At 43.9% G+C, this 25,829-nt stretch overlaps 1 protein-coding gene across 1 annotated transcript in view; it reads left to right on the top strand.

Annotated features, from left to right (window-relative positions):
- Positions 1-25,829, top strand: part of shkbp1 (SH3KBP1 binding protein 1) — a 51,648-nt gene that overhangs the window by 21,422 nt on the left and 4,397 nt on the right. The window contains exons 9-17 of the mRNA XM_073063755.1: positions 7,594-7,784; positions 9,000-9,115; positions 12,012-12,099; positions 12,992-13,108; positions 14,548-14,718; positions 17,433-17,588; positions 17,743-17,839; positions 24,787-24,971; positions 25,363-25,495. Of these exons, the coding sequence (XP_072919856.1) occupies positions 7,594-7,784; positions 9,000-9,115; positions 12,012-12,099; positions 12,992-13,108; positions 14,548-14,718; positions 17,433-17,588; positions 17,743-17,839; positions 24,787-24,971; positions 25,363-25,495 (1,254 nt within the window). The remainder of the gene's footprint in view (positions 1-7,593; positions 7,785-8,999; positions 9,116-12,011; positions 12,100-12,991; positions 13,109-14,547; positions 14,719-17,432; positions 17,589-17,742; positions 17,840-24,786; positions 24,972-25,362; positions 25,496-25,829) is intronic.

A 25,829-nucleotide genomic window follows, 5' to 3' on the forward strand; every position in this document is an offset into this window, starting at 1 on the left:
CAGCAGGGTTTCAGGTTGTTGGATAATTGGAACCTCTTGTGGGGTAAGGGTGACCTGTACATGGGGACAAGTTGCACCTGAAATGGAGGGAAACCAATATTATGGCCGAGAGGATCAATAGTGCTACTTGGGAGGGTTTAAATTAGTTTAGCAAGGGACTGGAAACCAGAGCACCAGGATGAAGTGAAAGGTAGATGTCAGGTCCAGTAAAAACAGGCTGGAGCAAAGTAATAGATATGATGAACATGTACAAACAAGCTGGATGAACTCAGCAGGTTGGGCAGCATCCTTCCTCCGGTCTTGGCCCGAAAAGTTGACTGCTTGTTTCCACGGATGCTGCCCGACCTGCTGAGTTCATCCAACTTGTTTGTACATTTGATTCAACCACAGCATCTGCAGTGTACTTCATGTTTACTAATAGATCTGATGGACTGATACTTTGAAGTGAGTGTAATTTAATACTAGGAGTATTGTGAGTAAAGGTAATGAGCTTAGACCATGGATCAGTGCATGGAACTACGATGTTGTAGCCATGACAGGGACTTCGTTGAGAGAGGGATAGGAAATGGTGCTTAATATCTCAGGTTTCAATATTTTAGTAAAAAGTAGAGGGAGGTAAAAGTGAGGTTGTTGCACTGCTGGAAGCCTGTGACTCATGGACTGCTGCAGGGATTGGTGCTGGCTCCATTGTTGTTTGTCATCTATATCAATGATCTGGATGATAACGTGGCTAACTTGATCAGCAAATTTGCGGATGACACCAAGATTGGCGGTGTGGTAGACAGTGAGGAAGGCTATCATGACTTGCAGAGGGTTCTGGACCAGCTGGAAAAATGGGATGAAAAATGGCAGATGGAATGTAATGCAGACAAGTGCGATGTTTCAATCTTTGGTAGGACCAATCAGGCTAGAAGTTATAGAGTGAGCAGTAGAGCATTGAGAATAGAATAGAATTTATTTAACTCTTACATCCATCCCTCAATGTGAGTGAGTGGAGATCTTTGCGTTATGACTCCGTTACAATGTACAAACATGTGAATTTATAAGTCTAATGGCTTGTAGAAAGGAGGAGTGGTAGAACAAAGGGATCTGGGAATACTGGTCCATAATTCATTGAAAGTAGCGTCACAGGTAGGTAGAGTCATAGAGAAAGCTTTTGGCACATTGGCCTTCATAAATCAAAGTATTGAGTTCTGGAGATGGGGTGTTATGTTGAATTTGTACAAGACATTGATGAGGTCTAATTTGGAGTATCATGTGCAGTTTTGGTCACCTATCTACAGGAAAGATTTAGATAAGGTTGAAAATAGTACAGAGAGAAAATTTACAAGGATGTTGCCAGGTCTGGAGGACCTGAGTTATAAGGAAAGACTGAGTAAGTTAGGACTTTATTCTTAGGAATATAGAAGATTGAGGGGAGATTTGATAGAGGTATACAAAATTATGAGGGATATAGATAAGGTAAATGCAAGCAGGTTTTTTCCACTGAGGTTGGTTGGGACTACAACCAGATAATGGGTTAAGAGTGAAAGATGAAAAGTTTAAGGGGAACATGAGGGGAATGAACTGCCAGCACAAGTGGTGCATGTGAGCTCAATTTCAATGTTTTAAGAGAAGTTTGGACAGGCACATGGATGGTAATGGTATGAAGGCGTAAGGTTCTGGTGCAGGTAGATGGGAGTAAGCAGTGTAAATTGTTCAGCCTGGACTAAATGGGCCAAAGGACCTTTTTCTGTGCTGTACTTCTCAATAAACTCTACTAATCAGAGGCAATATTGCAGCTGCACTCAAAGGGGAGATGCTGGAGGGCTGGTCCTCTGAGTCTAAATGGGTAGAACTCAGGAATAGGAAGGGTGAAATCACTCTGATGGGAATGTACTACAGAACTCCCAGTAGCCACCGGGGCAAATATGCAGGCAGGGTAAGGAAAGATGCAAAAACAACAGAGTTGTTGTCGTGGGGAACTTCGACTTCTCTAATATAAACTGGGACCCTCTCAGTGCAAGAGGTTTAGGTGGGGAAGAATTTGTTAGGTGCATCCAGGAGGGTTTGTTTTTTTAAATCAATATGTAGATAGTCTAAGAAGAGGAGGGGCTGTACTGGATCTGGTGTTGGGTAATGTGCCTGGCTTTCAGTGGCTTTCAGTGGGTGAGCAGTGACCACCACTCCTTAAATTTTAAGACGGCTATAGTTAAGGATAAATGGATGTTATGGGTGAGTAGTAAATTGGAGCAGGGTAAATTACGTGGGCATTAGGCAGGAATGAGAGAGAGTTAATTGGGAATAACTTGTTGGGCAAGTCCACATCTAACATGTGGAGGGTGTTTAAAGGCCAACTGCAGAATTCAGGACGGGTATGTTCCAGTCAGGTCGAAGGACAAGGATGCTGGGTGAAATAACCTTGGATGTTGAGAGAGTCAAGAAGCAAAAGGAAAAGTATGTAACGCTCAGGAAGCTGGAATCAAACAGAGCCATGGGCGATTATAAAGAAGCCGGGAAAAACTCGAGGAGAAACTAGGAAACCAGAAGGGAGCATTAAAATTTTTTGGCAAATGCAAGAATCTAGGGCATTGTATACATAGATGAAGAGCAAGAGGACAACTAGGGAGAGGGGCAGAGGGTAAAGCCACTCAACAATAAAGGTGGAAACATTTGTTTGGATGCAGGGGATGTGGGTGAGATCCTTAATGAGTAATTTATATCATAATTTATCAAGGAGAACGACGTGGCGGTTAAGGAGATCAGTGCTGAGCGTAGTGATATGCTTGGGCATTTTGAGGTAAAAGAGGAAGTAGTGTTGAGTCTCTCAAAGAGTATTAAGATGATGAGCCTCCAGATCCTGATGAGGTATTCTCCAGGTTATTGAGAGGGGCAAGAGAAGAGATTGCTGGGGCCTTGACCAATATCTTTGTGTCCTCTCTAGCCACAGATGGGGTCCTTCAGGACTAGTGAGTGGCTAATGTTCCATTATTCAAGAAGGGAACCAGGGATAATCCTGGAAACTATAGACCAGCGGGTCTCAAGTCAGTGATAGGGAAGTTATTGGAGACAATTCTTAGGGATAGTATTTATGTGCATTTGGAAAACCAAAACTAATTAGAGAGGCACGAGGAAATCTGCAGATGCTGGAAATTCAAGCAACACACAAATTGCTGGTGGAACGCAGCAGGCCAGGCAGCATCTATAGGAAGAAATACTGTCAACGTTTCAGGCCAAAACCCTTTGTCAGGACTAACTGAAAGAAAAGATAGTAAGAGATTTGCAAGTGGGGGGGGGGGAATCTGAAATGATAGGAGAAGACAGGAGGGGATGGGGTGAAGCTAAGAGCTGGAAAGGTGATTGGCAAAAGGGATACAGAGCTGGAGAAGGGAAAGGATCATGGGATGGGAGGCCTAGAAAGAAAGAAAGGGGGAGGGGGGCGAGCACCAGAGGGAGATGGAGAACAGGCAAAGAGTGATGGGCAGAGAGAGAAAAAAGGAGGGGGAAAAAAATAAATCAGGGATGGGGTAAGAAGAGGAGGAGGGGCATTAACAGAAGTTAGAGAAATCAATGTTCATGCCATCAGGTTGGAGGCTACCCAGATGGAATATAAGATGTTGTTCCTCCGACCGGAGTGTGGCTTCATCTTGACAGTAGAGGAGGCCATGGATAGACATATCAGAATGGGACGTGGAATTAAAATGTGTGGCAGCTGGGAGATCCTGCTTTCTCTGGCGGACAGAGCGTAGGTGTTCAGCGAAACGGTCTCCCAGTCTGCGTCGGATCTCACCAATATATAAAAGGCCACACCAGGAGCACCAGATGCAGTATACCACACCGGCCGACTCACAGGTGAAGTGTAGCCTCACCTGGAATGACTGTCTGGGGCCCAGAATGGTGGTGAGGGAGGAAGTGTAAGGGCAGGTGTAGCACTTGTGCACCACCAAGCACATCTTCCCCTCCCCCCTTGCTTTCCATAGGGATCGCTCCCTATGAGACTCCCTTGTCCATTCGTCCCTCCCATCCCTTCCCACCGATCTCCCTCCTGGCACTTATCCTTGTAAGTGGAACAAGTGCTACATCTGCCCTTACACTTATTCCCTCACCACCATTCAGGGCCCCAGACAGTCCTTCTAGGTGAGGTGACACTTCACCTGTGAGTCAACTGGTGTGATATACTGTGTCTGGTGCTCCCGGTGCGGCCTTTTGTATATTGGTGAGACCCGACGCAGACTGGGAGACCGTTTCACTGAACACCTACCCTCTGTCCGCCAGAGAAAGCAGGATCTCCCAATGACCACACATTTTAATTCCACGTCCCATTCCCATTCTGATATGTCTATCCATGGCCTCCTCTACTGTCAAGATGAAGCCATACTCAGGTCGGAGGAGCGACACCTTATATTCTGTCTGGGTAGCCTCCAACCTGATGGCATGAACACTGATTTCTCTAACTTCTGTTAATGCCCCTCCTCCCCTTCTTACCCCATCCCTGATTTATTTATTTTCCCCTCTCCTTTTTTTTCTCTCTCTGCCCATCACTCTTTGCCTGTTCTCCATCTCCCTCTGGTGCTCACCCCCCTCCCCCTTTCTTTCTCTCTAGGCCTCCCATCCCATGATCCTTTCCCTTCTCCAGCTCTGTGTCCCTTTTGCCAATCACCTTTCCAGCTCTTAGCTTCACCCCACCCCCTCCGGTCTTCTCCTATCATTTCAGATTCCCCCCTCCCCCTCCTATTTGCAAATCTCTTACTATCTTTTCTTTCAGTTAGTCCTGACGAAGGGTCTTGGCCCGAAACATCGACAGTGCTTCTTCCTATAGATGCTGCCTGGCCTGCTGTGTTCCACCAGCATTTTGTGTGTGTTGCACTAATTAGAGAGAGCCAGCTTGGCTTTGTGTTGGGCAAGTTGTTTTTTACCAATTTGACTTTGACAAGGTTGATTGATGAAGGTAGAGCTGTAGATGTTGTTTATATGGTTTTTAGATGATCTCATCTTGAATGTTAAGATGCTTGGGATCCATGGTGAATTGGCCATTTAGATTCAGAAGTGGTTTGCCCATCGAAGACAGAGGGTACCAGTCAAAGGGACTTATCCAAGCTGAAGGGCTATGATTAGTGGTGTTCCGCAGGAATCTGTACTGGGACCTCTGCTGTTTCTGATGTATATAAATGACCTGGATGAAAATGTAGATGGGTGATTGGCAAGTTTGCAGATGCTGTTGATGGGCCAAATGGCCTAATTCTGCTCCTGTATCTTGATGTGAAGATTGGTGGTGGTGTGGAGACTGGAGAAGACTGGCAAAAAATACAGTGGGATACAGATCAGTTGTAGTGATGGGATGAGAAATGACAGATAGAGTTTAACCCAGACAATTATGAAGTGTTACACCTTGATAAGTCAAATGTAAAGAGACAGTACACTGTTAAAGGTAAGGCCCTCAACGGTGTTGATGAAGAGCGGGATCTTGGGATCCAAGTTAATAGCTCCTTGGAAGTGGCTAGAGATTAGAGGGCACGTGCTATAATGAGAGCTTGGACAAACTCGAGATGTTTTCTCTGGAGCGGTGGAAGCCAAGGAAAGATCTTTTTGAGGTTTATAAGATCATGAGAAGCATCGATAGAGTAGACAGACAGTATGTTTTTCCCAGGGTTGAAATGCCTCATACCAGAGAGCATACATTTAAGGTGAGAGGGGGTAACTTCAAAGAAGTTACGAGGGGCAATATTTTTACACAGAATTGTGTGATAGTAACTGTTCTTGAACTAGGTAAGGCGAGTCCTGAGGCTCATGTTCCTTCTACCTGATGGCAGCAGCGACTTGGGTGGTGGGGATCTCTGATGTTTTCCTACAAAAGCGTTTCATGAAGATGTGCTCAACGCTTGGGATGTACTGGGCCGAATCCACTACTTTCTGTAGGATTTTATGTACCAGGCCATGATACAGTCAGTCAATACCCTCCATTACACATCCATGGAAGTTTTAGATGTCATGCTGAATCTCCGTGGACTCCTAAGGAAGTTGCTTTCTTCGCAATTCCTCTTACATGTTGGGTCCAGGACTGATCCTCTGAAGTAGTAACACCCAGCAATTTAAAGCTGCTAACCTCGCCTCTGATCCTTCAATGAGGACTGGCTCATGGACCTCTGTTTTCCCTTTATTTTTGGAGATCTGATAAAGATAGAATATAGAATGTAAGTGAAATGCCAGGGAATATTGAGGAACAGAGGAACCTCCATCTCTGAAGTTGGTAGCACTGCTAGATAAGGTGGTGAAGCAGGCAGATGAGAATCTGGCCTCGTTAGCCAACGCATAAAATACAAGAGGGGTACAATTTCATGGAACATCGGTATGGCCACACTTGGAGTGTTCGGTGCCTTTCTGCTTGTTCATGTTATAGGAAGGATGTGAGGTGTTGCCCGGAATGTTTCAGTTATGAGGAGATAAGTGAATAGACTGTGTTTGATTTCATAGCTATTGAGCCGAAGAGCTGAGACATCATGCTGCAGCTGGACAGGTCCTTGGTGAGGCCAGACTTAGAATTCTGCATGCACTTTTATTCAGTACTCTTGTCGAAGGGTTATGGCAGTGCTTGAAAAAGATGCACGAGGCTTTTAGTTGCAAGGAGAGATTGTTTAGGCTATGATTGCTCTCGCTCTTCTCCACCCTCGCCAACTGAACAATTTCCCACTAACACGGTGACCAAAACTCCAAGTGTGGTGTCACTGACGATTTATGTAACTGCAACGTAACCTCCCTACTCGTAAACATGATATCCTGACTGATGAAGGATAGCACACCTCATTGTCCTCTTCACCACCCTGTATACTTACACGGCCACTTGCAGTGATCTGTGCTTCCAGGTCCCTCTGTTCCACAGCACTTACCAGTGCACTGTCCTTCACTGTAGAGGTTTTACCCTGGTTTGAGTGTCCAAAATGCATCACCGCACACTTGTCTAAAATGAAAGCCATTTGCCGTCCCTCAGTCTACCGCCCTAACTGATAGAGTTCTCCTTGTAATTTGTTGTAATTTGTTTCACTGTTAATGAGACCCGTAATTTAGTATCGTCAGCAAACTTGCTAATGGTTCCGTGTACAGTGTGGCCCGGGGGCCACATTTTGTCTTGGTGAAGAGACCTGTCAAAGTGTTTAGGGATGATGGAGTTTAATTATAAGCTGTAAGTAAATAGACAGAAGAGAACAGAGTGATTCTCATTCTCACTGGTGGTGGAGCCGAGCACTAGGAGACATGGAATAAAAGTGATTGGCAGAAGAACCAAATCTGACTTTAGGAAAGTTGTTTTTTTTTAAATAATGGTGAGTGACGACTACCTTGAAGGGACTGGTGGAGGAAGTTTAGTCGAGAGGTTTGCTAGATAGTTATCTGAAGGAGTTTTCAGGGCTAATGAGAGAGGATACAGGAAGGGGATTAGCTGTATTATTCATACATAGAGCCAATGCATCCTTGTGGTATTGAGCTTTTTAGACTGATTCTCTTGAAGTGGGTATGAATCTGTGTGAAGAAGCTTTTATTTCCTCATGTGGATACAGTCTCCAGGCCCCTGGATCCCAGCCTTCAACGTTGTGATCTTTTTCTGAACTTTCTCTTCCACAGATTGAAGGAATCGTCAGGCTGGCAGCAGGTTTTCTCCAGCCCACGTTTGGACTGGGTCATCGAGCATGTGGCTCTCAATGCCAAGGTGATGGGCGGATCCCTCGGCGATAATGACAAAATGGTGGCCGTGGCTTCCTGCAATGAGATTATCCTGTGGGCCATCCACGAGGGCGGCAGTGGCAGCGAGATTGGTAATGGGGGATTTCAGTTCATGTTTCACGTGGGTTATAAGGGGGTCATCGTTACATTAGTGGGGGTCACTGACATCCCTGTCCTTACCCACTCTTTCCTGATGAATTGGATGAGGAGGGTCAGGTGGCTGTAGTAGTTGGGAAGCAATAGGACATCTAATAATGGGAGCCAGATGTCATGGTAATTGATGTCCATACATGATGGGCATCGGTGGAAGGGAGCTGTGTCGTGTCTGATCTGAGAGATCAGGATCAAGCAAAGGGGAGATAAAATTCCTGCATCCTGCTCTGCACTCAATATGGAAGAAGGAAGAAGATAGCACCAGCAAACACCATGACCAAGAGCGACATCCTCCAGATGGGTCACAAAACTACTACTTATTTTCACTTCTTTTATGTCTTTTTCTGTCAAATGTGGTTCTGCTACTGTTGGAGCCTGTGATCTACATTTTGATGGTGTGCTTTTGGGCCAGTTGAGGGATCTGGCCCTTTGCTATCTCCGAGGGTGCTTGGTGAGGCTTGTGGCCTTGAGGTCAGGAAACCTGGAGTCAGGGTGCAGCCCATGATCCACTCAATTTCTTGCCGATTAAACTGCCACGGAAGATTGAATTCATTGAGGCAGGTGTGCAGAAGATGAGAAGGTGTTCAGAGCCGTCTACCAGCCTGTTGTTCGCTGCTGCCAGAGGAAGGTGTCAGTGCATGACGGTCTCCCTCGCCCCCCCCCCCCCGCTCGTTTGCTGTTCCCGAAGGAAGATTCCTGCATTCAGATGGTCTCTCTCTCTCCCCCTCGGTGTTTTCAGAAGATGGTGCCGGAGTTCTGGGTCAAGAAAAGTTGAATCGACGCAGTCTGTGTATTTGACTCTGTACTTCACATTATGATGTGCTTCTGGTTTATGGTCACTCCCTTTTTTTGTTACTATTCTGGGCAATTTTGAATCGGGGTGGCCTGCAGTTAACGAACACTGAGCTGAACTGAATACGCCTGGACTCTTTCAATTTTGTGTTTAACGTTCTGTGTTTTTCACTTTTTTAAATTGCCCTAAGCGCAATTTTTTTTGCGTGTGGGGTGGGGGTTTGATAATTTTCTACAAATGGGTTTCATGGTTTTTCTTTGTTTCATGGCTATCTATGGGAAGACAAATCTCAGGGTTGGATACTACATACATAGTTCGATAATAGATGTACTTTGAATCTTGAATCCTTCTGTCTCTGCAGGAACCTTTGCACTGGGACCACCTCTTGAAGGGTTATTCTTTGTGGGGAATCAGCTAATTGCAACAAGTCACACAGGGCGGGTTGGAGTGTGGAATGCAGTCACCAAACACTGGCAGGTAACGTATATTTATATATTAGAGGAAAGATAAAGCAGTGTGGCTGATTGGCAGGAGGCAAAGAACAGGAATGAAGAGAGCCTTTTCAGGTTGGCTGCCAGTGACTAGTGACGTTCCACTATGTTTATGGTCTATGTCGGGACCAGTTGTGTTGCATTTTATGTCAGTGATTTGCATGATGGAATTGATGGTTTTGTTGCAAAGTCTGCAGATGATATGAAGATAGGTGGAGGGGCAGGTAGTTCTGAAGAAGTAGCAAGGCTACAGAAGGACTTCGATTAGGAGAATGGACAAAGAAGGATCAGATGGAATACAGTGTCGGGAAGTGTACGGTCATGCAGTTTGGTAGAAGAAATGAAAGGTTTGACTATTTTCTAAATGGAGGGAAAATGCAAAAAACTGAGGTGTAAAGGGACTTGTGCAGGATTTCCTAGAGATTAATTTGCAGGTTGAGTCGGTGGTAAGGAAGGCAAATGCAATGTTAGTATTCATTTCGAGAGGACTAGAATATAAAAGCAAGGATGTAATGTTTAGACTTTATAAAGCACTGGTGAGGCCTCTCTTAGAGTACTGTGAGCAGTTTTGGGCCTCATCTTAGAAAGAATGTGCTGAAACTGGAGATGTTTCAAAGGAGATTCTCAAAAATGATTCCAGGATTGAATTGAATTGATTTCTTACATAATTCAGATACGTGAGGAGTAAAAATCTTTACATTACGTTTCCATCTAAATGTGCAATCTGCAATCATAGTAATTTATAATAAATAGAACAGCCAATGTAATATAGAGTACACTCAAATCAGCATGAGTTCATCAGTCTGATGGCCTGGTGGAAGAAGCTGTCCAGGATGGTCCTGGCTTTTATGCTGCGGTACCATTTCCTGGATGGTAGTAGCTGGAATAGATTGTGGTTGGGGTGACTTGGGCCCCAAGTGATCCTACAGGCCCTTTTTACACACCTGTCCTTATAAATTTCCTGAATCATGGGAAGTTCACAACTACAGATGCGCTGGGCTGTCTGCACCACTCTCTGCAGAGTCATACGATTAAGGGCGGTACAGTTCCCATTCCAGGCAGTGATGCAGCCAGTTAGGATGCTCTCAATTGTGCCCCTCCAGAAAGTTCATAGTATTTGGTGGCTCATACCAAACTTCCTCAACAGTCTGACGGGAAAGAGGTGCTGTTGTGCCTTTTTCACCACACAGCTGGTGTGTACAGACCAGGTGAGGTCCTTGGTGATATGGAAGCCAAGGAACTTAAAGCTGTTTACCCTCTCAACCACAGATCCATTGATGTCAATAGGGGTTAGCCTGTCTCCATTCCTCCTGTAATCCACAACCAGCTCCTTTGTTTTGTGACATTGAGGGAGAGGTTATTTTCTTGACGCCACTGTGTCAGAGAGATGACTTCTTCCCTGTAGGCCACCTCGTTATTGTTTGAGATGAGGCCAATTAATGTAGTGTTGTTGGCAAACTTAATTAGCAGATTGGAGCTGTGGGTGGTGACACAGTCATGGGTATACAGGGAGTAATGGCTTGTCATATGAAGAGCATTTGATGGCTCTGGGCTTATATACACTAGAATTCAGAAGAATGAGGGGTGACCTTGTTTAAACCTATTGAATGTTGAAATTCCTTGATAGAGTGGATGTGGAGAGGATGGTTCCTATGGTGGGAGAGTCTAAGACCAGAGGACACAGCCTCAGAGTAAAGTGGTGTCCTTTTAGAGTGGAGATGAGGAGGAATTTCTTTAGCCAGAGGGTGAATCTGTGAAATTCTTTGCCACAGGCAGTTGTGGAGGCCATGTTTTTATGTGTACTTAAGGCAGAAATTGATAAATTCTTGATTGGTCAGCGCACGGAGGGATACGGGAAGAACGCAGGAGATTGGGACTGAGAGAAAAATTGGATCAGCCATGATGAAATGGTGGTGTGGACTTGATGGGCCTAATTTGCTCCAATATATGGTCTTGTATACATTGGTAGCTGGGGTTGAGGCATCTGATGTTGCTGTGTTCGCCAAGTTTGGCCATTAGCTTGTAGATGTTTCATCACCAGTCGAGGTGACATCCTCAATGCGTAGTTGTTGGTGTCTCTGTCTGGGAGTGCTCGCATTCATGTAGACCCCCGCCCCCCCCCCTCCATTCGCTTGCCTTGGTCAAAGAGCTAATTGTGGACTTCAGAAAGGGTAAGATGAGGGAACACACACCGATCCTTATAGAGGAAACAGAAGTGGAGCAAGTGAGCAGTTTCAAGTTCCTGGGTGTCAATATCTCTGAGGATCTCAACATATTGATTCAGCTATAATGAAAGCAAGACAGTGGTTATATTTCATTAGGAGTGTGAGGAGATTTGGTTTGTCACCAAAATACTCAAACTTCTACAGCTGTACTGTGGAGAGCATTCTAACTGGCTGCATCTCCGTCTGGTATAGGGTGGGGGGTAGTACTGCACAGGATTGAAGTTGTAAAATTTGTCAGCTCTATCGTGGGTATCAGCCTCCGTAGTATCCAGGCTGCCTTAAAGCAGTGGTGCCACAAAAGGAGGCTTCCATCATTCAGGACCCCCATCACCCAGGACATGTCCTCTTCTCACTGTTACCATCAGGAAGGAGGTACAGAAGCCTGAAGGCACACAGTCAATGATTCAGGAACAGCTTCTTCCCCGCTGCCATCCGATTTCTGAATGGGCAATGAACCCGTGAATACTACCTCACTACTTTTTTATTTCTGTTTTTGCACTACAAATTTAATTATTTTATATGTATAACTTTTTAAAAATTTGATTTTTTTTCAATATTTAATCATGTATTGCATTGCACTGGTGCAACAAATGCAACAAATTTCACGACCTACACTGGTGATGTTAAATCTCATTCTGAATCATTTTTCTCCCACAGATTCAGGATGTGGTGCCAATAAACAGTTATGATACTGCTGGCTCCCTGCTAATCCTTGGCTGTAATAACGGATCGATATACTATATTGGTAGGTGTAACACAGGATGCGCCCTGGGTTATGACCCCGCATACAGAAACAATTCTACGCAAACTTTCTCAGAAATTATTAGAAAATTTGTGAAGGAAGTAATCATAAAAAATAATCAAATTTGATGCAGTATATGTTCCATAAGTTTCATTCTGAGTGGTGTTAAGGTGAAGCAAAGAAGATATTCTACATAATGGAAGAACAATAGGAAATGTACATAGTTATGTGGTATGAGTAGCTCTCCGAAATGAATGTTCTCCAAAATGATGGTTCTCCAGCTACCCAATTTCCCCCCCACAGTCCCACAGCTCCCCAACCCCCTCACTATCCCACTGCTCCCCAAACCCCCCACTATCCCACTGCTCCCTGACCCCCCCCCCACACTCCTTTTAGCTGGCAACACAGTATTTTTTCATCAGCCCACCCCACCCCCAATGCTTTGCACTCCCTGTTGTGATCTCCTGTGGTGCTGGGTGTTTCAGGATGTTGCGTGTTTGGGACTCCAAAGATTTCTCTCATTGTTAGCTTATTTTTACAGCACAGAGTGTGGGGTGGGTGAAATTAGGGGTGTAAGGGTGAGGCACAGTATCTGTACAGAAAGGTTGGGGAATGAGGCAGGATTCTTCCGTCAACTGCCCGTGTTTCCTGGAACAAATGGCATTTCTGGATAATTGTGATGAAGGTAAGGTTTGCCTAGTCAAATAGTCCATATCCCTCATTGCCACTGTTCTGATTGACTACCTAGTTGGTAACGTGTTCCCTTGCAAAACGACACAGTGAGAACCAATGTTTTTAGCAGAGGAAATGGGAGACGTTAGGGTGAACTGGTGAAGCCTCTATGGTGACTTTTCCTTAATCCTTGGAATTCTGTTTATGTTGCTTGATTTTCCAGATGTCCAGAAGTTTCCCCTGCGGATTAAAGACAACGATTTGCTTGTTACAGAACTTTACTGTGATCCATCTGAAGATGCCATTACTGCACTGAGCGTCTATCTCACCCCAAAGACCAGTGAGTCCTGATCTGTGCTGCTGCTACTTAAAGTCATTAAAGTCCAGTTAAACTTCAGTTTTAATTGTATCAATACCAAGGTTCAAAGTACTTTTATTATCAAAGTATGTTTACATTATACAGCCTTGAGATTCGTCTCCTTGCAGGCAGCCACAAAATGCGAAACAGAAAAGAACCTATTTTTAAAAAAAATCTGACAAGCACCCAATGTACGGAGAGAAAAATAAGAACACAAATCGTGCAAACCATAGAAGTAAACAAATAGCATTTAGAACGTTAAAGTGAGTCCACAGACATGCAGGCTGAAGCAGTCCCTGCATCAGTTCAGCACGGGTGTGGTAACCATCCTGGAGCCTGCAGCACCACCTTAAACCAGCACTCTACTCCAATTCTGATGAAAAGCCTCAGCCCAGAATGATGTCTGTTTATTCCTCTCCACAGCTGCTGTCCGACCTGCTGCGTTCCTCCAGCATCTTTTGTGTGTTATTCAGCGAACTGGATCCTAATTACTGTAGTTTACCGCTACATTTTATGTTGTAGGTGTTCCTGGATTCTAATTACTCTCTTTTTCTTTCTCACTTTTTTGGAGCGGTTTGATTGGGATGATAGATGCGGACTGGGTCACTTTGGCGAAGAATGGTCCCACAGCCTGGGGAACTGAACTAAACTTAATACTATTGGCTTGATGTTTGGTATTCTATCTGTTGTTTGCTAGCTTTTGCTGTTTGTGCAATTTTATTCTTTTTTTTTCCGCGGGTTAGGTGTTTGAGGTTTTCCACGAACTGGTTCCATGATGTTTACGTGATGGTGAGTCAGGTACTGTGGGTCTTTGAGGTGGGGGCTTGGGCAAGCGATGCGGCAGATTGTAATGTTGAAACAGCGAGCTGTTGCTCTCCCCTCTCGCTGTGGCAGGGTGATATCTCTCCCTTGCTAGTGAGAGGGAGGGGGCCTGTTTGAGATGTCAAAGTGTTGGGGTGGGCAATAGGTTTAGATGGATTCTAGATCATGGTGTCTAGGGGGCTTTGCTATTGCTTGCCTGGTGGGTGGGGGGTGATGCTTTTGCTGGAGCAAGTGGGGGGAGGGCTGTATTTTTTTCTGCTGCTTGTGTGTGGTGGGACTGTGGGGTTCTAACATTTTCTGTCATTCATTCTTAGTTTTTTTTCTCTCTGTTTCATTGGTGTCTGTGAAGAGTAAGGAATTCGGGTTGTATACTGTATACATTCTCTGATATTCAATTGAACAATTGTGTCTATACATTTTGAGAATAAAAGCACTTTGACTTGCCTTACTTCTGCTCCTTAGATCCAGCTTTTGCTTTTCTGACATCTCACTTTGAGGACTGACAGTTTCTGGTAGCAGTCCTGTAAAGCTCCATGGGACACTTTGCTGCTTCAAGTATTTGTTACACGTTAGAGCTGAATTCCTTTTTGCTGTGGCAGGTGACAGTGGGAACTGGATTGAGATTGCATACGGGACCAGCTCTGGAATGGTGCGAGTGATTGTTCAGCACCCCGAGACGGTGGGATCGGGCCCTCAGCTCTTCCAGACATTCACTGTCCACCGAAGCCCCATCACCAAGATCCGACTGTCCGAACGTAATCTCATTTCTGGTAAGGCGTATGTCTCTCCTTGTTAGATCTTCTTCTCGTGCTTAGGTTCTTGAATTGACATATCATGGCAGGGTGGACGCTTTGAGTTTGTAATGCTGTGAGTTTAGAAGAACTGAGGGTTGCTTCATTCAGATATACAAGATTTTAAGAACCTAATTAAGATATAGGAGCTGAATTAGGCCATTTGGCCTGTTAAGTCTGCTCTGCCATTTCTTCATGGCTGATCCATTTTCCCTCTCAACCTCAATCTCCTGTCTTCTCCCTTCATGCCCTGACTAATCAAGGGTCTAACAACCTCTTCCTTAAATATACATAATGACTTGGCCTCCACAACCCTCTATGGCAACTGATTCCATAGATTCACCACTCTCTGGCTAAAGAAATTCATCTCCGTTCTAAGTGGACATCCCTCGATTCTGGTCATAGGCTCCCCCACCACAGGAAACATCTTCTCCACATCCACTCTATCAAGGCCTTTCACCATTCGATAGGTTTCAATGAGGTCACTCCTCATTCTTCTGAATTCCAGTGAATACAGGCCCAGAGCCATCAAATGTTCTTCATATGACAAGCCATCAATCCTGGCATCATTTTCGTGAACCACCTTTGAACCCTTTCAGCACATCCTTTCTTAGACAGGAGGCCCAAAACTGCTCACAATACTCCACCTGAGGCCTCACCAGCATTTTATAAAGCCTCAATGTTACATCCTTTTATAGTTTCAGTCTTCAGCAAATGAATGCTAACATTGCATTTGCCTTCCTCACCACTGACTCAATCTAAACTGTTAAGGGGCTTCACAGGGTAGTTGTATTTAGTTAAGTTATATATTTAGTTATGTTAAGTAAGTAGTGCACAAGGAAAAAGTAGTGAGGTAATATTCATAGGTTCAATGAAGCTGTTCCTGAATCATTGAGTGTGTGCCTTCAGGCTCCTGTACCTCCTTCCTGATGGTAGCAATGATAACAAGGCAAGTCCTGGGTGATGGGGATCCTTAATGATGGACACCGTCCTTTTGAGGCATCACCCCTTGAAGACAAAATAAGGAGCCAATAATTTGAAACTGAGGTGTGCAAAGATTCCTCAAAGTGGTGGATCTTTGGAATTCTCAGCCCCTGAGTGTGGTGGAGGCCAGATCACTGGTGATAATGAGCAAATAGTGAAGGAAGAAGGAACGGAGGGTTACAGTGAACTGGCACGTGAAGAGACTGGTGGCATGAGTGGCCTACTGCTTTTGTGTACCATTTGGTTATTCTCATTTGTTTTTGGAAACGTGTCCTTGCATCTTCCATAGGGTGAGGTCTGGAGAAGGAGAGTGAGGAGTTCCCAAGGTCCAAGCAGCTGGATGGACTTTAATCCTAAACTGGAGCATTTGCCTGGACGCTCAAGGTCCACTGTCCCTCATCTCCTTCTCTGCTGCCAGAGCAGGAATTGGCTCTCAGGAGCCTCGTGCCTGGCTGGGGTGGAAGAGAACTGATTGGTTTAACATTAAGTGGTCACCTTTGACCATCTGCGTGTGGTCCTTGCCTAGTTGAAAGGCCTTGACAGAGTGTGTGTGGAGAGGATGTTTCTTATGGTGGGGAGTCTCGGACCAATTCATTGTTCCAAGATGCACTGGTGTTTGGGGAAGCATGTCAGCCTAACAGCTCATCAAACTTGGCCTGGTACACAAGGGTGCCTCAAGCAAGAAAGCACCCAGCCGGGTTTGTGGAACGATATGTGAAATGACCCAGGGTTAGTAGTTACTGCTTTTCCTGTTGGACGAGGAAATCAATTTTCAAAGTTCAAAGTAAATTTATTATCAAAGTATGTATACATTACAAGGATATAAAGTTGAGGCTTTATAAAGCACTGGTGAGGCCTCACTTGGAGTAGTGAGAGCAGTTTTGGGCCCCATATCTGAGAGAAGACTGCTGACATCAGAGAGGTTCAAAGGAGGTTCATGAAAATGATTCTGGGATTGAAAGGCTTGTCATTTGAGGAGCATTTGATGGCTCTAGGCCGGTACTCACTGGAATTCAGAAGAATGAGGGGTATCTCATTGAAACCTATCAAAGTTTGAAAGGTTTAGATAAAGTGGATGTGGAGAGCATGTTTCCTATAGTGATGGAGTCTAAGGTCAGAGGACACAGCTTCAGAATAGAGGTATGTCCTTTTAGAATGGAGATGCAAAGGAATTTCTTTAGCCAGAGAGTGGTGAATCTGTGGAATCTGTTGTCACAGGCAGCTGTGTTGCCAAGGCCATTGGGTATATTTAAGGCAGAGGTTGATAGATTCTTGATTGGTCAGGGCATGAAGGGATACGGGGAGAAGGAAGGAGATTGGGACTGAGAGCGAAATGTGTCAGCCATGATGACATAGCAGAGTAGACGCGATGGGCCAAATGGCCTAAACCTGCTCCTGTATCTTATGGTCTAAATGCTGGAGCTGAAGCTTTACAGCTTTACTTCCTGTAGAAGTAGTAGAGGCCAGATCAGTTGTGTCATTTAAGGTAAAATTGGATAGGTATATGGATAGGAAAGGAGTGGAGGGTTATGGGCTGAGTGCGGGTAGGTGGGACTAGGTGAGATTAAGAGTTTGGCACGGACTAGGAGGGCCGGAATGGCCTGTTTCCGTGCTGTGATTGTTATATGGTTATATGGTTATAAGTGGAGAGAGGGGGAATTCACCAAGCAAATCAGTAGAATCAGCTCCCAATTGTGTCTTTTATACAGTGTGTGCTGATAACAATCATGTCCGAACATGGACTGTGACCAGGTTCCGGGGAATGATCTCCACTCAGCCAGGATCTACTCCACTTGCTTCCTTCAAAATACTCTCCCTGGAAGACTTGGATGGACATGGAGGATGCTCGGCGGGACTGGATATTGGTGAGATCCCTGATTATAAATGGTGCATTCCATCCCTACCCCCTCACTTGTCCGTCCACCGTCCATCGCAGTTCCATGTCTTCCTCCACTCCATCCACCCTCACTCCCACTTCACTTCTGGTCACTCCACTCCTCTGATTTTACCCTTTTCTAGGCCCATTTGGAGACCGGGATGAGGAGCAGGTTTTTATTCAGAAGGTTGTCCCAGACACCAATCAGCTCTTCGTGCGTTTGTCCTCAACTGGCAGGAGGTGAGTCCTGGATTGGCCAATCATCCAGCTTCAAGGTGCAAGACTTTGTTTTGACTGTGTGCCTGTCCCCCACCCCACAGCATCTGGCATGACATGTAAAACATTGACAAGCTTCTACAGTTGTGTAGTGGAGAGCGTGTTGACTGGTTGCATCAGGGTCTGGTATGGAAACACCAAAGCCTTTGAATGGAAAATCCTACAAAAAGGTAGTGGATTTGACCCAGTATATCACAAGTAAAGCCCTCCCAATCACTGAGCATATCTACATGAAACGCTGTCTTAGGAAAGCAGCATCCATCATCAGAAACCCACCACACAGACTATGCTCTTTTCTCACTGCTACCATCAGATAGAAGGTACAAGAGCCTCAAGACTCTCACCACCAGGTTAAAGAACAGTTACTACCCCTCAATTATAAGGCTCTCGAACAAAAGGGATAACCACACTCACTTCCACATCCATTGAGATGTTTCCCAAACCAATGATCTCACTCTAAGGAATTTGTATCTCATTATCTCATGTTCTCGTTATTTACTGCAATTTATTTATCTTTGTATTTGCATAGTTTGTTGTCTTCTGCACTCTGGTTGATCTTTCATTGATCCTGTTGTAGTTACTATTCTATGGATTATGCTGGAGGAAAATGAATCTCAGAGTTGTATATGGTGACACATGTACTTTGAACTTTCTGAAACCTTCAGAAATTTTTAAGTTGAATGAGAGACAGACAGACGTACTTTATTGATCTCGAGGGAAATTGGGTTTTGTTACAGCTGCACCAACCAAGAATAGTGAAGAAATATAGCAATAACTATAAATAATTAAATAATAATAAGTTAATCATGCCAAGTGGAAATAAGTCCAGGACCAGCCTATTGGCTCAGGGTGTCTGACACTCCGAGGGAGGAGTTTGATGGCCACAGGTAGGAATGACTTCCTATGACGCTCAGTGTTACATCTCGGTGGAATAAGTCTCTGGCTGAATGTACTCCTGTGCCTAACCAGTACATTATGGAGTGGATGGGAGTCATTGTCCAAGATGGCATGCAACTTGGACAGCATCCTCTTTTCAGACACCACTGTCAGAGAGTCCAGTGCCACCCCAATGCTTAGGGGTGCTTAGAGTTGGAATCTCCCAGAAAAGGCAACTAAAGATAGAAGGATTACATTTGGAGATGTGTTAAGCGAGTGCTGAGAAGGTGAAAGGATAGGAAGATTGTGACAGAAGGAGTTGATATAGGCTGGAGGATGATTACAAAATGGAACTTGATATGACAGGTACAAAAGAAGCTGCATTTTGGATGATTTGTGCAAGTTTGAATGAGTCAGGCCATTAGCCTTAGAATTAGCCGACTCTGGAGATAAAGCAAGGTTTAAGTGTGGGTTTTGGTGACGATTGAGCTGAGGCAGAGTCTGGCACCACACTTCAGGGGAGCTGATGGTAACAGGAGCTGGTGGGTTTGTGGATGATACGAAGATAAGTGAAAGGGCAGGTGGTGCTGAGGAAGCAGGGAGGCCACAGAAGGACTTGGATTTTAGGAGAACGGGCAAACAAATGGCAGATGGAATAGAATCGGGAAGTGTATAGTCATGCACTTTGGTAGAAGGATTGGAGAGATAATTCAAAAATCTGAGGTGCAAAGGGACTTTGGGAGTCATTGTGCAGGATTTCCTAAAGGTTAATTTGCAGGTTGAGTCAGAGGTGAGGAGGGCAAATGCAATGTTAGCATTTATTTCGAGAAGATTAGAATATAAAAGCAAGGATGTAATGCTGAGGCTTTATAAGTCACTGGTGAGGCATCTCTTTGGAGTACTGTGAGCAGTTTTGGGCTCCTTATTTAAGAAAAGGCTTACTAACATTGAAGAGGGTTTAAAGCAGGTTCACAAAAATGATTCCAGGATTGAGAGACTTATCACATGAGGAGCATTTGATGGTTCTGGGCTGGTACTCACTGGAATTCAGAAAATTTAGTTGACGATCTCATTGAAACCTATTGAATGTTGAAATACCTCAATGGAGTGGATGTGGAGAGGATGCTTCATTTCTTATAGTAGGGGAGTCTCAGACCAGAGGCCACACCCTCAGATAGAGGCACATCTATTTAAAACAGAGATGAGGAGGGATTTCTTTAGCCAGAGGACGATGAATTTCTGGAATTTGTTGCCACAAATGGCTGTGGAGGCCAAGTCATTGAATGTACTTAAGGTGGAGATTGCTAGATTCTCGATTAGTCAGGGTGTGAAAGATTATGGGAAAAGGCGGGAGATTGGAGCTGAGAGGGAAATGGATCAGTCATGAAGAAATGGTGGAGCAGACTCGATGGGCTGAATGGCCTAATTTGCTACAGTGTCTTGTGATCCCAGTTTGATTGGGATAGTGGGATCATTGAAGTGGTGGATGTGTGAGGAATACTAGTGTTTGAGCAGATGAGTGATACCACCAATTGTTTTGGGTTAGATGAGAGAGATCCATTGAGTTTTGCCCTTGGTATTGACAAAAGAGCAACTGATACTGGTCCGGGGCCTAGGACCTGAGTTCTGAAATGGGGCTAGATCTGGAGTTCAATTCATCTGACTGTCCTATTTTCGTCCTGTCATGTCATATTTCCATTGCCTCAGCAGAGGGGAAGTATCTGTCCTCCATTGAGCAACTTACTGCATTCGCCACCAACTATAGACTCATCTTTACCATAGACCAGGGGTTCCTGACCTGGGGTCCACAGACCCCTTGCTTAATGGTATTGCTCCATGGCACAGAACCCCTGTCATAGAGTAAAACCAGAAAACGCTGGAAATGCTCGGGTCAGACAGAATCTGTAGAAGCAGTTAACATTGCTGTTGGAGAATTCTTCGTCAGAACAGACAGTAAGGCTGACGGGTCTGTTTATTTTCTGATCCTTGGGGATCTTAGTCATAGAGGAGTACAGCAGAGAAACAGGCCCTTCATCCCATCTAGTCCAAGATGAAACCTTTGAAACTGCCTACTTCCATCGACCTGCACCATGACCACAGCCCTCCAAACCCCTATTATTCTATTATCCATGTACCGATCCAAACTTCCCTTAAACATTGAAATCGAGGTTGCGTGCACCACTTGCACTGGCAGCTCATTCTACGTTCTCACCACCCTCTATGTCAAAAAGTTTCCCCTCGTGTTCCTCTTAAACTTTTCACCTTTCACCCTTAAACTATGATGGCTAGCTGCAGTCCCACCCAACCTCAGTGGAAAAAGCCTGCTTGCATTTGCCCTATCTATACCCCTCATAACTTTGTATACCTCCATCAAATCTCCTCTCAGTCTTCTACACTCCAGGGGATAAAGTCTTGACTTATTCAGTCTTTCCTTTTAACTCAGGTTCTCCAGTTCTGGCAACATCCTTGTAAATTTTCTCTGTACTCTTTCAACCTTATTTACATCTTTCCTGTAGGTAGGTGACCAAAACTGCACGCAATGTTCCAAATTAGTCCTCACCAACATCTTGTACAACTTCAACATAACATCCCACCTCCTGTACTCAATACATTGATGTGTGAAGGCCAATCTGCCAGAAGCTTTCTTTACAACGCTATCTACCTGTGACGCTACTTTCAACAAATTAAGTACCTGTGTTTCCAGATGCCTTTTTTCTACCACACACCTCAGTGCCCTACTGTTCACTCTGTAAGACCTACCCTGGTTGGTCCTACTGAAATGCAAAACATCACACTTGTCTGCATTAAATTCCATCTGCCATTTCTCAGCCCATTTTTTCCAGCTGATGCAGATCCCTCTGCAAGCCATGATAGCCTTCCTCACTGTTCACTAAACCCCCTCCCCCAGTCTTGGTGTCATCTCCAAATTTGTTGATCCAGTTAACCACATTATCATACAGATCTTTGATATATGGATGGCAAACGACAAAGGGCCTGGCACTGATCCCTGTGGCACACCCCTAGTCACAGGCCTCTAAGGGTTAAGTGCATTCATTTGCCCATCCATTAAGATGTTCCCAAAACCAATGATCTCACTTTAAGGACACTTTATCTCATTATCTTGGTTCTCATGATCTATTGCTATTTATTTATATTTGCATTTGCACAGTTTATTGTCTTCTGCACTCTGGTTGATCTTTCATTGGTCCTGCTCTGGTTACTAATCTATATATTTGTTAAGTATCTCCACAAGAAAATAAATCTCAGGTTTATATACGTTGACATAAATGTTCTTTGACTTTGAACTTTGAGGTGTTGACATTTTCAGTCCACTAAATAGAATACCAGATATAATTTCAACTGTTGTATTGTAATCCGGCCCCAGCTTATCAGAGAAATTCCTTTCAATTTCGTAGTTTCTTTGAATTAAATGATTTTTTACTTTCTAGTAATATTTATTCTAATTTCTTTTTTAAACCATCAACTTTGGATAAGGCTTTTCTAACATGGAAAATTAAGGGAATAAAAACTTTTTTAGATTTTTTTTCACAAGACTGTTTAATGTCTTTTTCACAGTTAATGGATAAATATGATATCTCTAATACACATTTTTTCAGGTATTTACAGGTTAGCAATTTCTTAAGTGATTTTTTACCAAATTACCCCTTGGCCTGCTCTTTAAATTTGGCTTATGATTTTTTCAGTTTAAACCTTTTCAAGAACGATTAATAGCTATCATTTATAAACAGTTAATGAATGCTCGCACATCGCCTAATGATAGGGTTCAACGTACCTGGGAAGTAGAACTTCAACATTCACTCTCAGATAACCAATGGAGTAAAATTTATTATTTAGTCAATAATTCATCTATCTGCGCACGCCATATTTTAATTCAGTTTAAGATAGTACACAGAGCCCCATATGTCCTAATATAAGCCCTATTTGTGACAGATGTAATGCAGAAGTGGCTACTCTAACCCATATGTTTTGGTCATGTGTAAGTTTAAACAATTTTTGGAGGGATGTGTTTGGAATATTATCTAAAGTTACAGGTATGGATGTTCAACCTAATCCACTTACAGCAATTTTTGGGATTTTTCCAGAGGAAGCAAGCAAAGTGTCTGCTTCCACCCAACATGTGATAGCATTTTCAACTTTACTGGCTAGGAGAGCTATTTTGCTACACTGGAAAGAATCTAACCCACCTACTGTTTTCTATTGGCTCTCCTCCATCATGTCATGTTTTAAGTTTGGAGAAAATTAGAAGCTGGACATTTGATACATCCTTTGATTTTGAACAAGTCTGGCGACCCTTTATTCAATATTTTCACATGATTTAATTTATCTTTATTTATTTATTTTTCTTTATTCTCTTTGGAGAATATCCTTATCCATGAAGGTTTGGAAATGACTGGAAGGATGTGTTCTTTTTCTCTTTTTTTAAAAATTTATCCTCAATTGGACTGCCCAATCTTTCTTTTTCTTTCTTTTCTTTATCTTTTTTTTTGTTTGTTTAGTTAGTGGGGTTTTTCTTTCTCTATTAATAAAATTTCCAATCTTTTTTTACGATTGCCATGAGGAGTTGTAATTTCTTTCTGACCATTGTATATATAACAGCATAATATATTACCTATTTGATTTTGATATTATATATTTCCTGTTTTTACTATTGCTGTTTGTCTTTTACATTATCTATTTGTTAAACTTCTCTTTCGGTTTGTATATTCTTTATTTGAAAATTAATAAAAAAAGATTGAAATGAAAGAGAAATTCCTTTCATTTTACCCATCTCTTTCCTCATCCAGTCTCTAACTTAAAGCAAACTTATTTTCTCTCTCTCTCTTTCCCAATTTTAAGGCCATAGGACCATAATATATAGTAGCAGATATATACAGTCGGCCCTCTGTATCCGCAGATTCAACCAACTGCGGATCAAAAATATTCGGGAAAAAATTCCAGAAAGTTCCAGAAAACAAAACTTGAATTTACCACGCGCCAAGCACTGCACTGAATCCACGCGAATGAAGTGATGTGTAGGCATATCCTGCTGTAGCCTCCTGCCATTTCACAGATCCTCAATCTCTCTCCAGCACTCGTTGTTTGAGCATTGTTTGCCTCGCGTCTCGTTCATTCACTACTTGTGTTGTGAGCGAGAGGAAGGAGTTTAAGGCTAGTAAGGGATGGCTGACTAGCTATGTAAAGCGCTATAGCCTCAAAAACTTAAAGATCACGGGAGAATCGACATCGGCATCAGCCTATGTAAAGCGCTATAGCCTCAAAAACTTAAAGATCACGGGAGAATCGACATCGGCATCAGCGTTCCCAGAAGAGCTACAATGGTTGCGCCTGTACTGAACGTGTACAGACTTTTTTTCTCTTGTTGTTATTCCCTAAACAATACAGTATAACAACTATTTACATAGCATTTACATTGTATTAGGTATTATAAGTAATTTAGAGATGATTTAAGGTATACAGGAGGATGTGTTTAGGTTATATGCAAATACTACACCGTTTTATATAAGGGACTTGAGCATCCATGGGGCGGGGTCCTGGAACCAATCCCCTGCGGACAGCGAGGGATAACTGTATAAGATATACATCGAGTCTGCTCTGCCATTTCATCACGGCTGATCTATTTCCATCTCGGCCCCAATCTCCTGTCTTCTTCCTTTATCCTTCCATGCTCTGACTGATCAAGAATCTATCAATCTCTGCCTTAAAAATACCCAATATCTTGGTCTTTCATCTGCCTGTGGCAATGAATTCCACAGATTCACCATTCTCAGAGTCCTGTCTGTTTTCTGTTCTCTCCACACAGGTCCTGGTTTCTTGTCAGTTGTTTCCACCATTTTGTTTTTATGTTTGATTTTACTGAAAATGGGCATGGGCACAATTGTGGTGAGCATGTTTGTCGAATTGCAGCCTTTCTGACGAACAGGGAGGGATTCAGAAAGTCCTGGGGAGATTCGTGGGGAAAAATCCTTGAAATATTGTTCAGAGGACCAGTCTTATACTTTCCCCACTTCCCATAGGGTCTGTGAGATCCGTTCAGTGGATGGAGTTGGCATCACAGCTTTCACGGTCCATGAGTGTGAGGGTTCGAGCCGCATCAGCTCACGGGCCAGACGATACCTGTTTACAGGGCACTCCAATGGCAGCATTCAGATGTGGGACCTCACAACTGCAGTAGAGGCTGTCGGCAAAGCAGCAAGTGCAGGTAAAGTGGCTCTCGGGAGGAGGGAGTGGGGTAAACGGTCTGGTTTAAGGACCCTGGCTGCACACCTCTCCTTGCCTCACTCCCCACACCCTGTGCTGCCTGGATTTCCCACCATTTTCTTGTGTCCCCTCTCACTTTCTCAGTCCTGTCGTGCCCAGTCATCACTGTAGTGGTTGAGGTTGCACTGGTGTGGTGTGCCTTCTGTGCAGAGATGTATATACAACACGCGTTGCGTTGGTGTGACATGCTTCTGTTCAGAGACCTACGATACTGGGGTTGCATTGGTGTGGTGTGCCTTCTGAGCAGAGATGTACGACACTGGGTTTACGGTGTTAGTGTTGGCAGGATGTGCATGGGAGAACATTAAACTCTGAATTCTTTCCCAATGCAGAGTTGGGGGGCCCCACGCAACAGGAGCTCCTGGAGCAACTTGAGCAGTGTGACTTGACGCTGACCCGAACTCCTGATGTCAGCCCTGCGCAGTCGGTCACCCAACCCTCCACCCTCCACCTGTCATCATCCAGGTAACTGGTCTAAGCCCAAGTTCTAATCTGACACAGACTGTACACGAGTTGGTAGTGCTGGTCTTCAGTAGTCACTTCAAAATGCTGCTTCTGAAACTGTGTAAGATTACATGATCTGTTGTGAATGTGGAAGGTAAAATGAATTCTTTGGATCATGGAAAAATTGACAATGTGATTGGATTGTCCAAGGCTACAGTGGGATACAGATCAGCTAAAGATTTGAGAATCAGAATCAGGTTTAACATTACCAGCATATCACCTCCAAACCTAGCAACGTCCTTATAAATTTTCTCTGCTGGGCTTGTTTTTTTTCCGGAACAAAGGAGGCTCTATA

This window comes from Hemitrygon akajei, chromosome 12 (genome assembly GCF_048418815.1).
Source record: "Hemitrygon akajei chromosome 12, sHemAka1.3, whole genome shotgun sequence".
NCBI classification, from domain to species: domain Eukaryota; kingdom Metazoa; phylum Chordata; class Chondrichthyes; order Myliobatiformes; family Dasyatidae; genus Hemitrygon; species Hemitrygon akajei.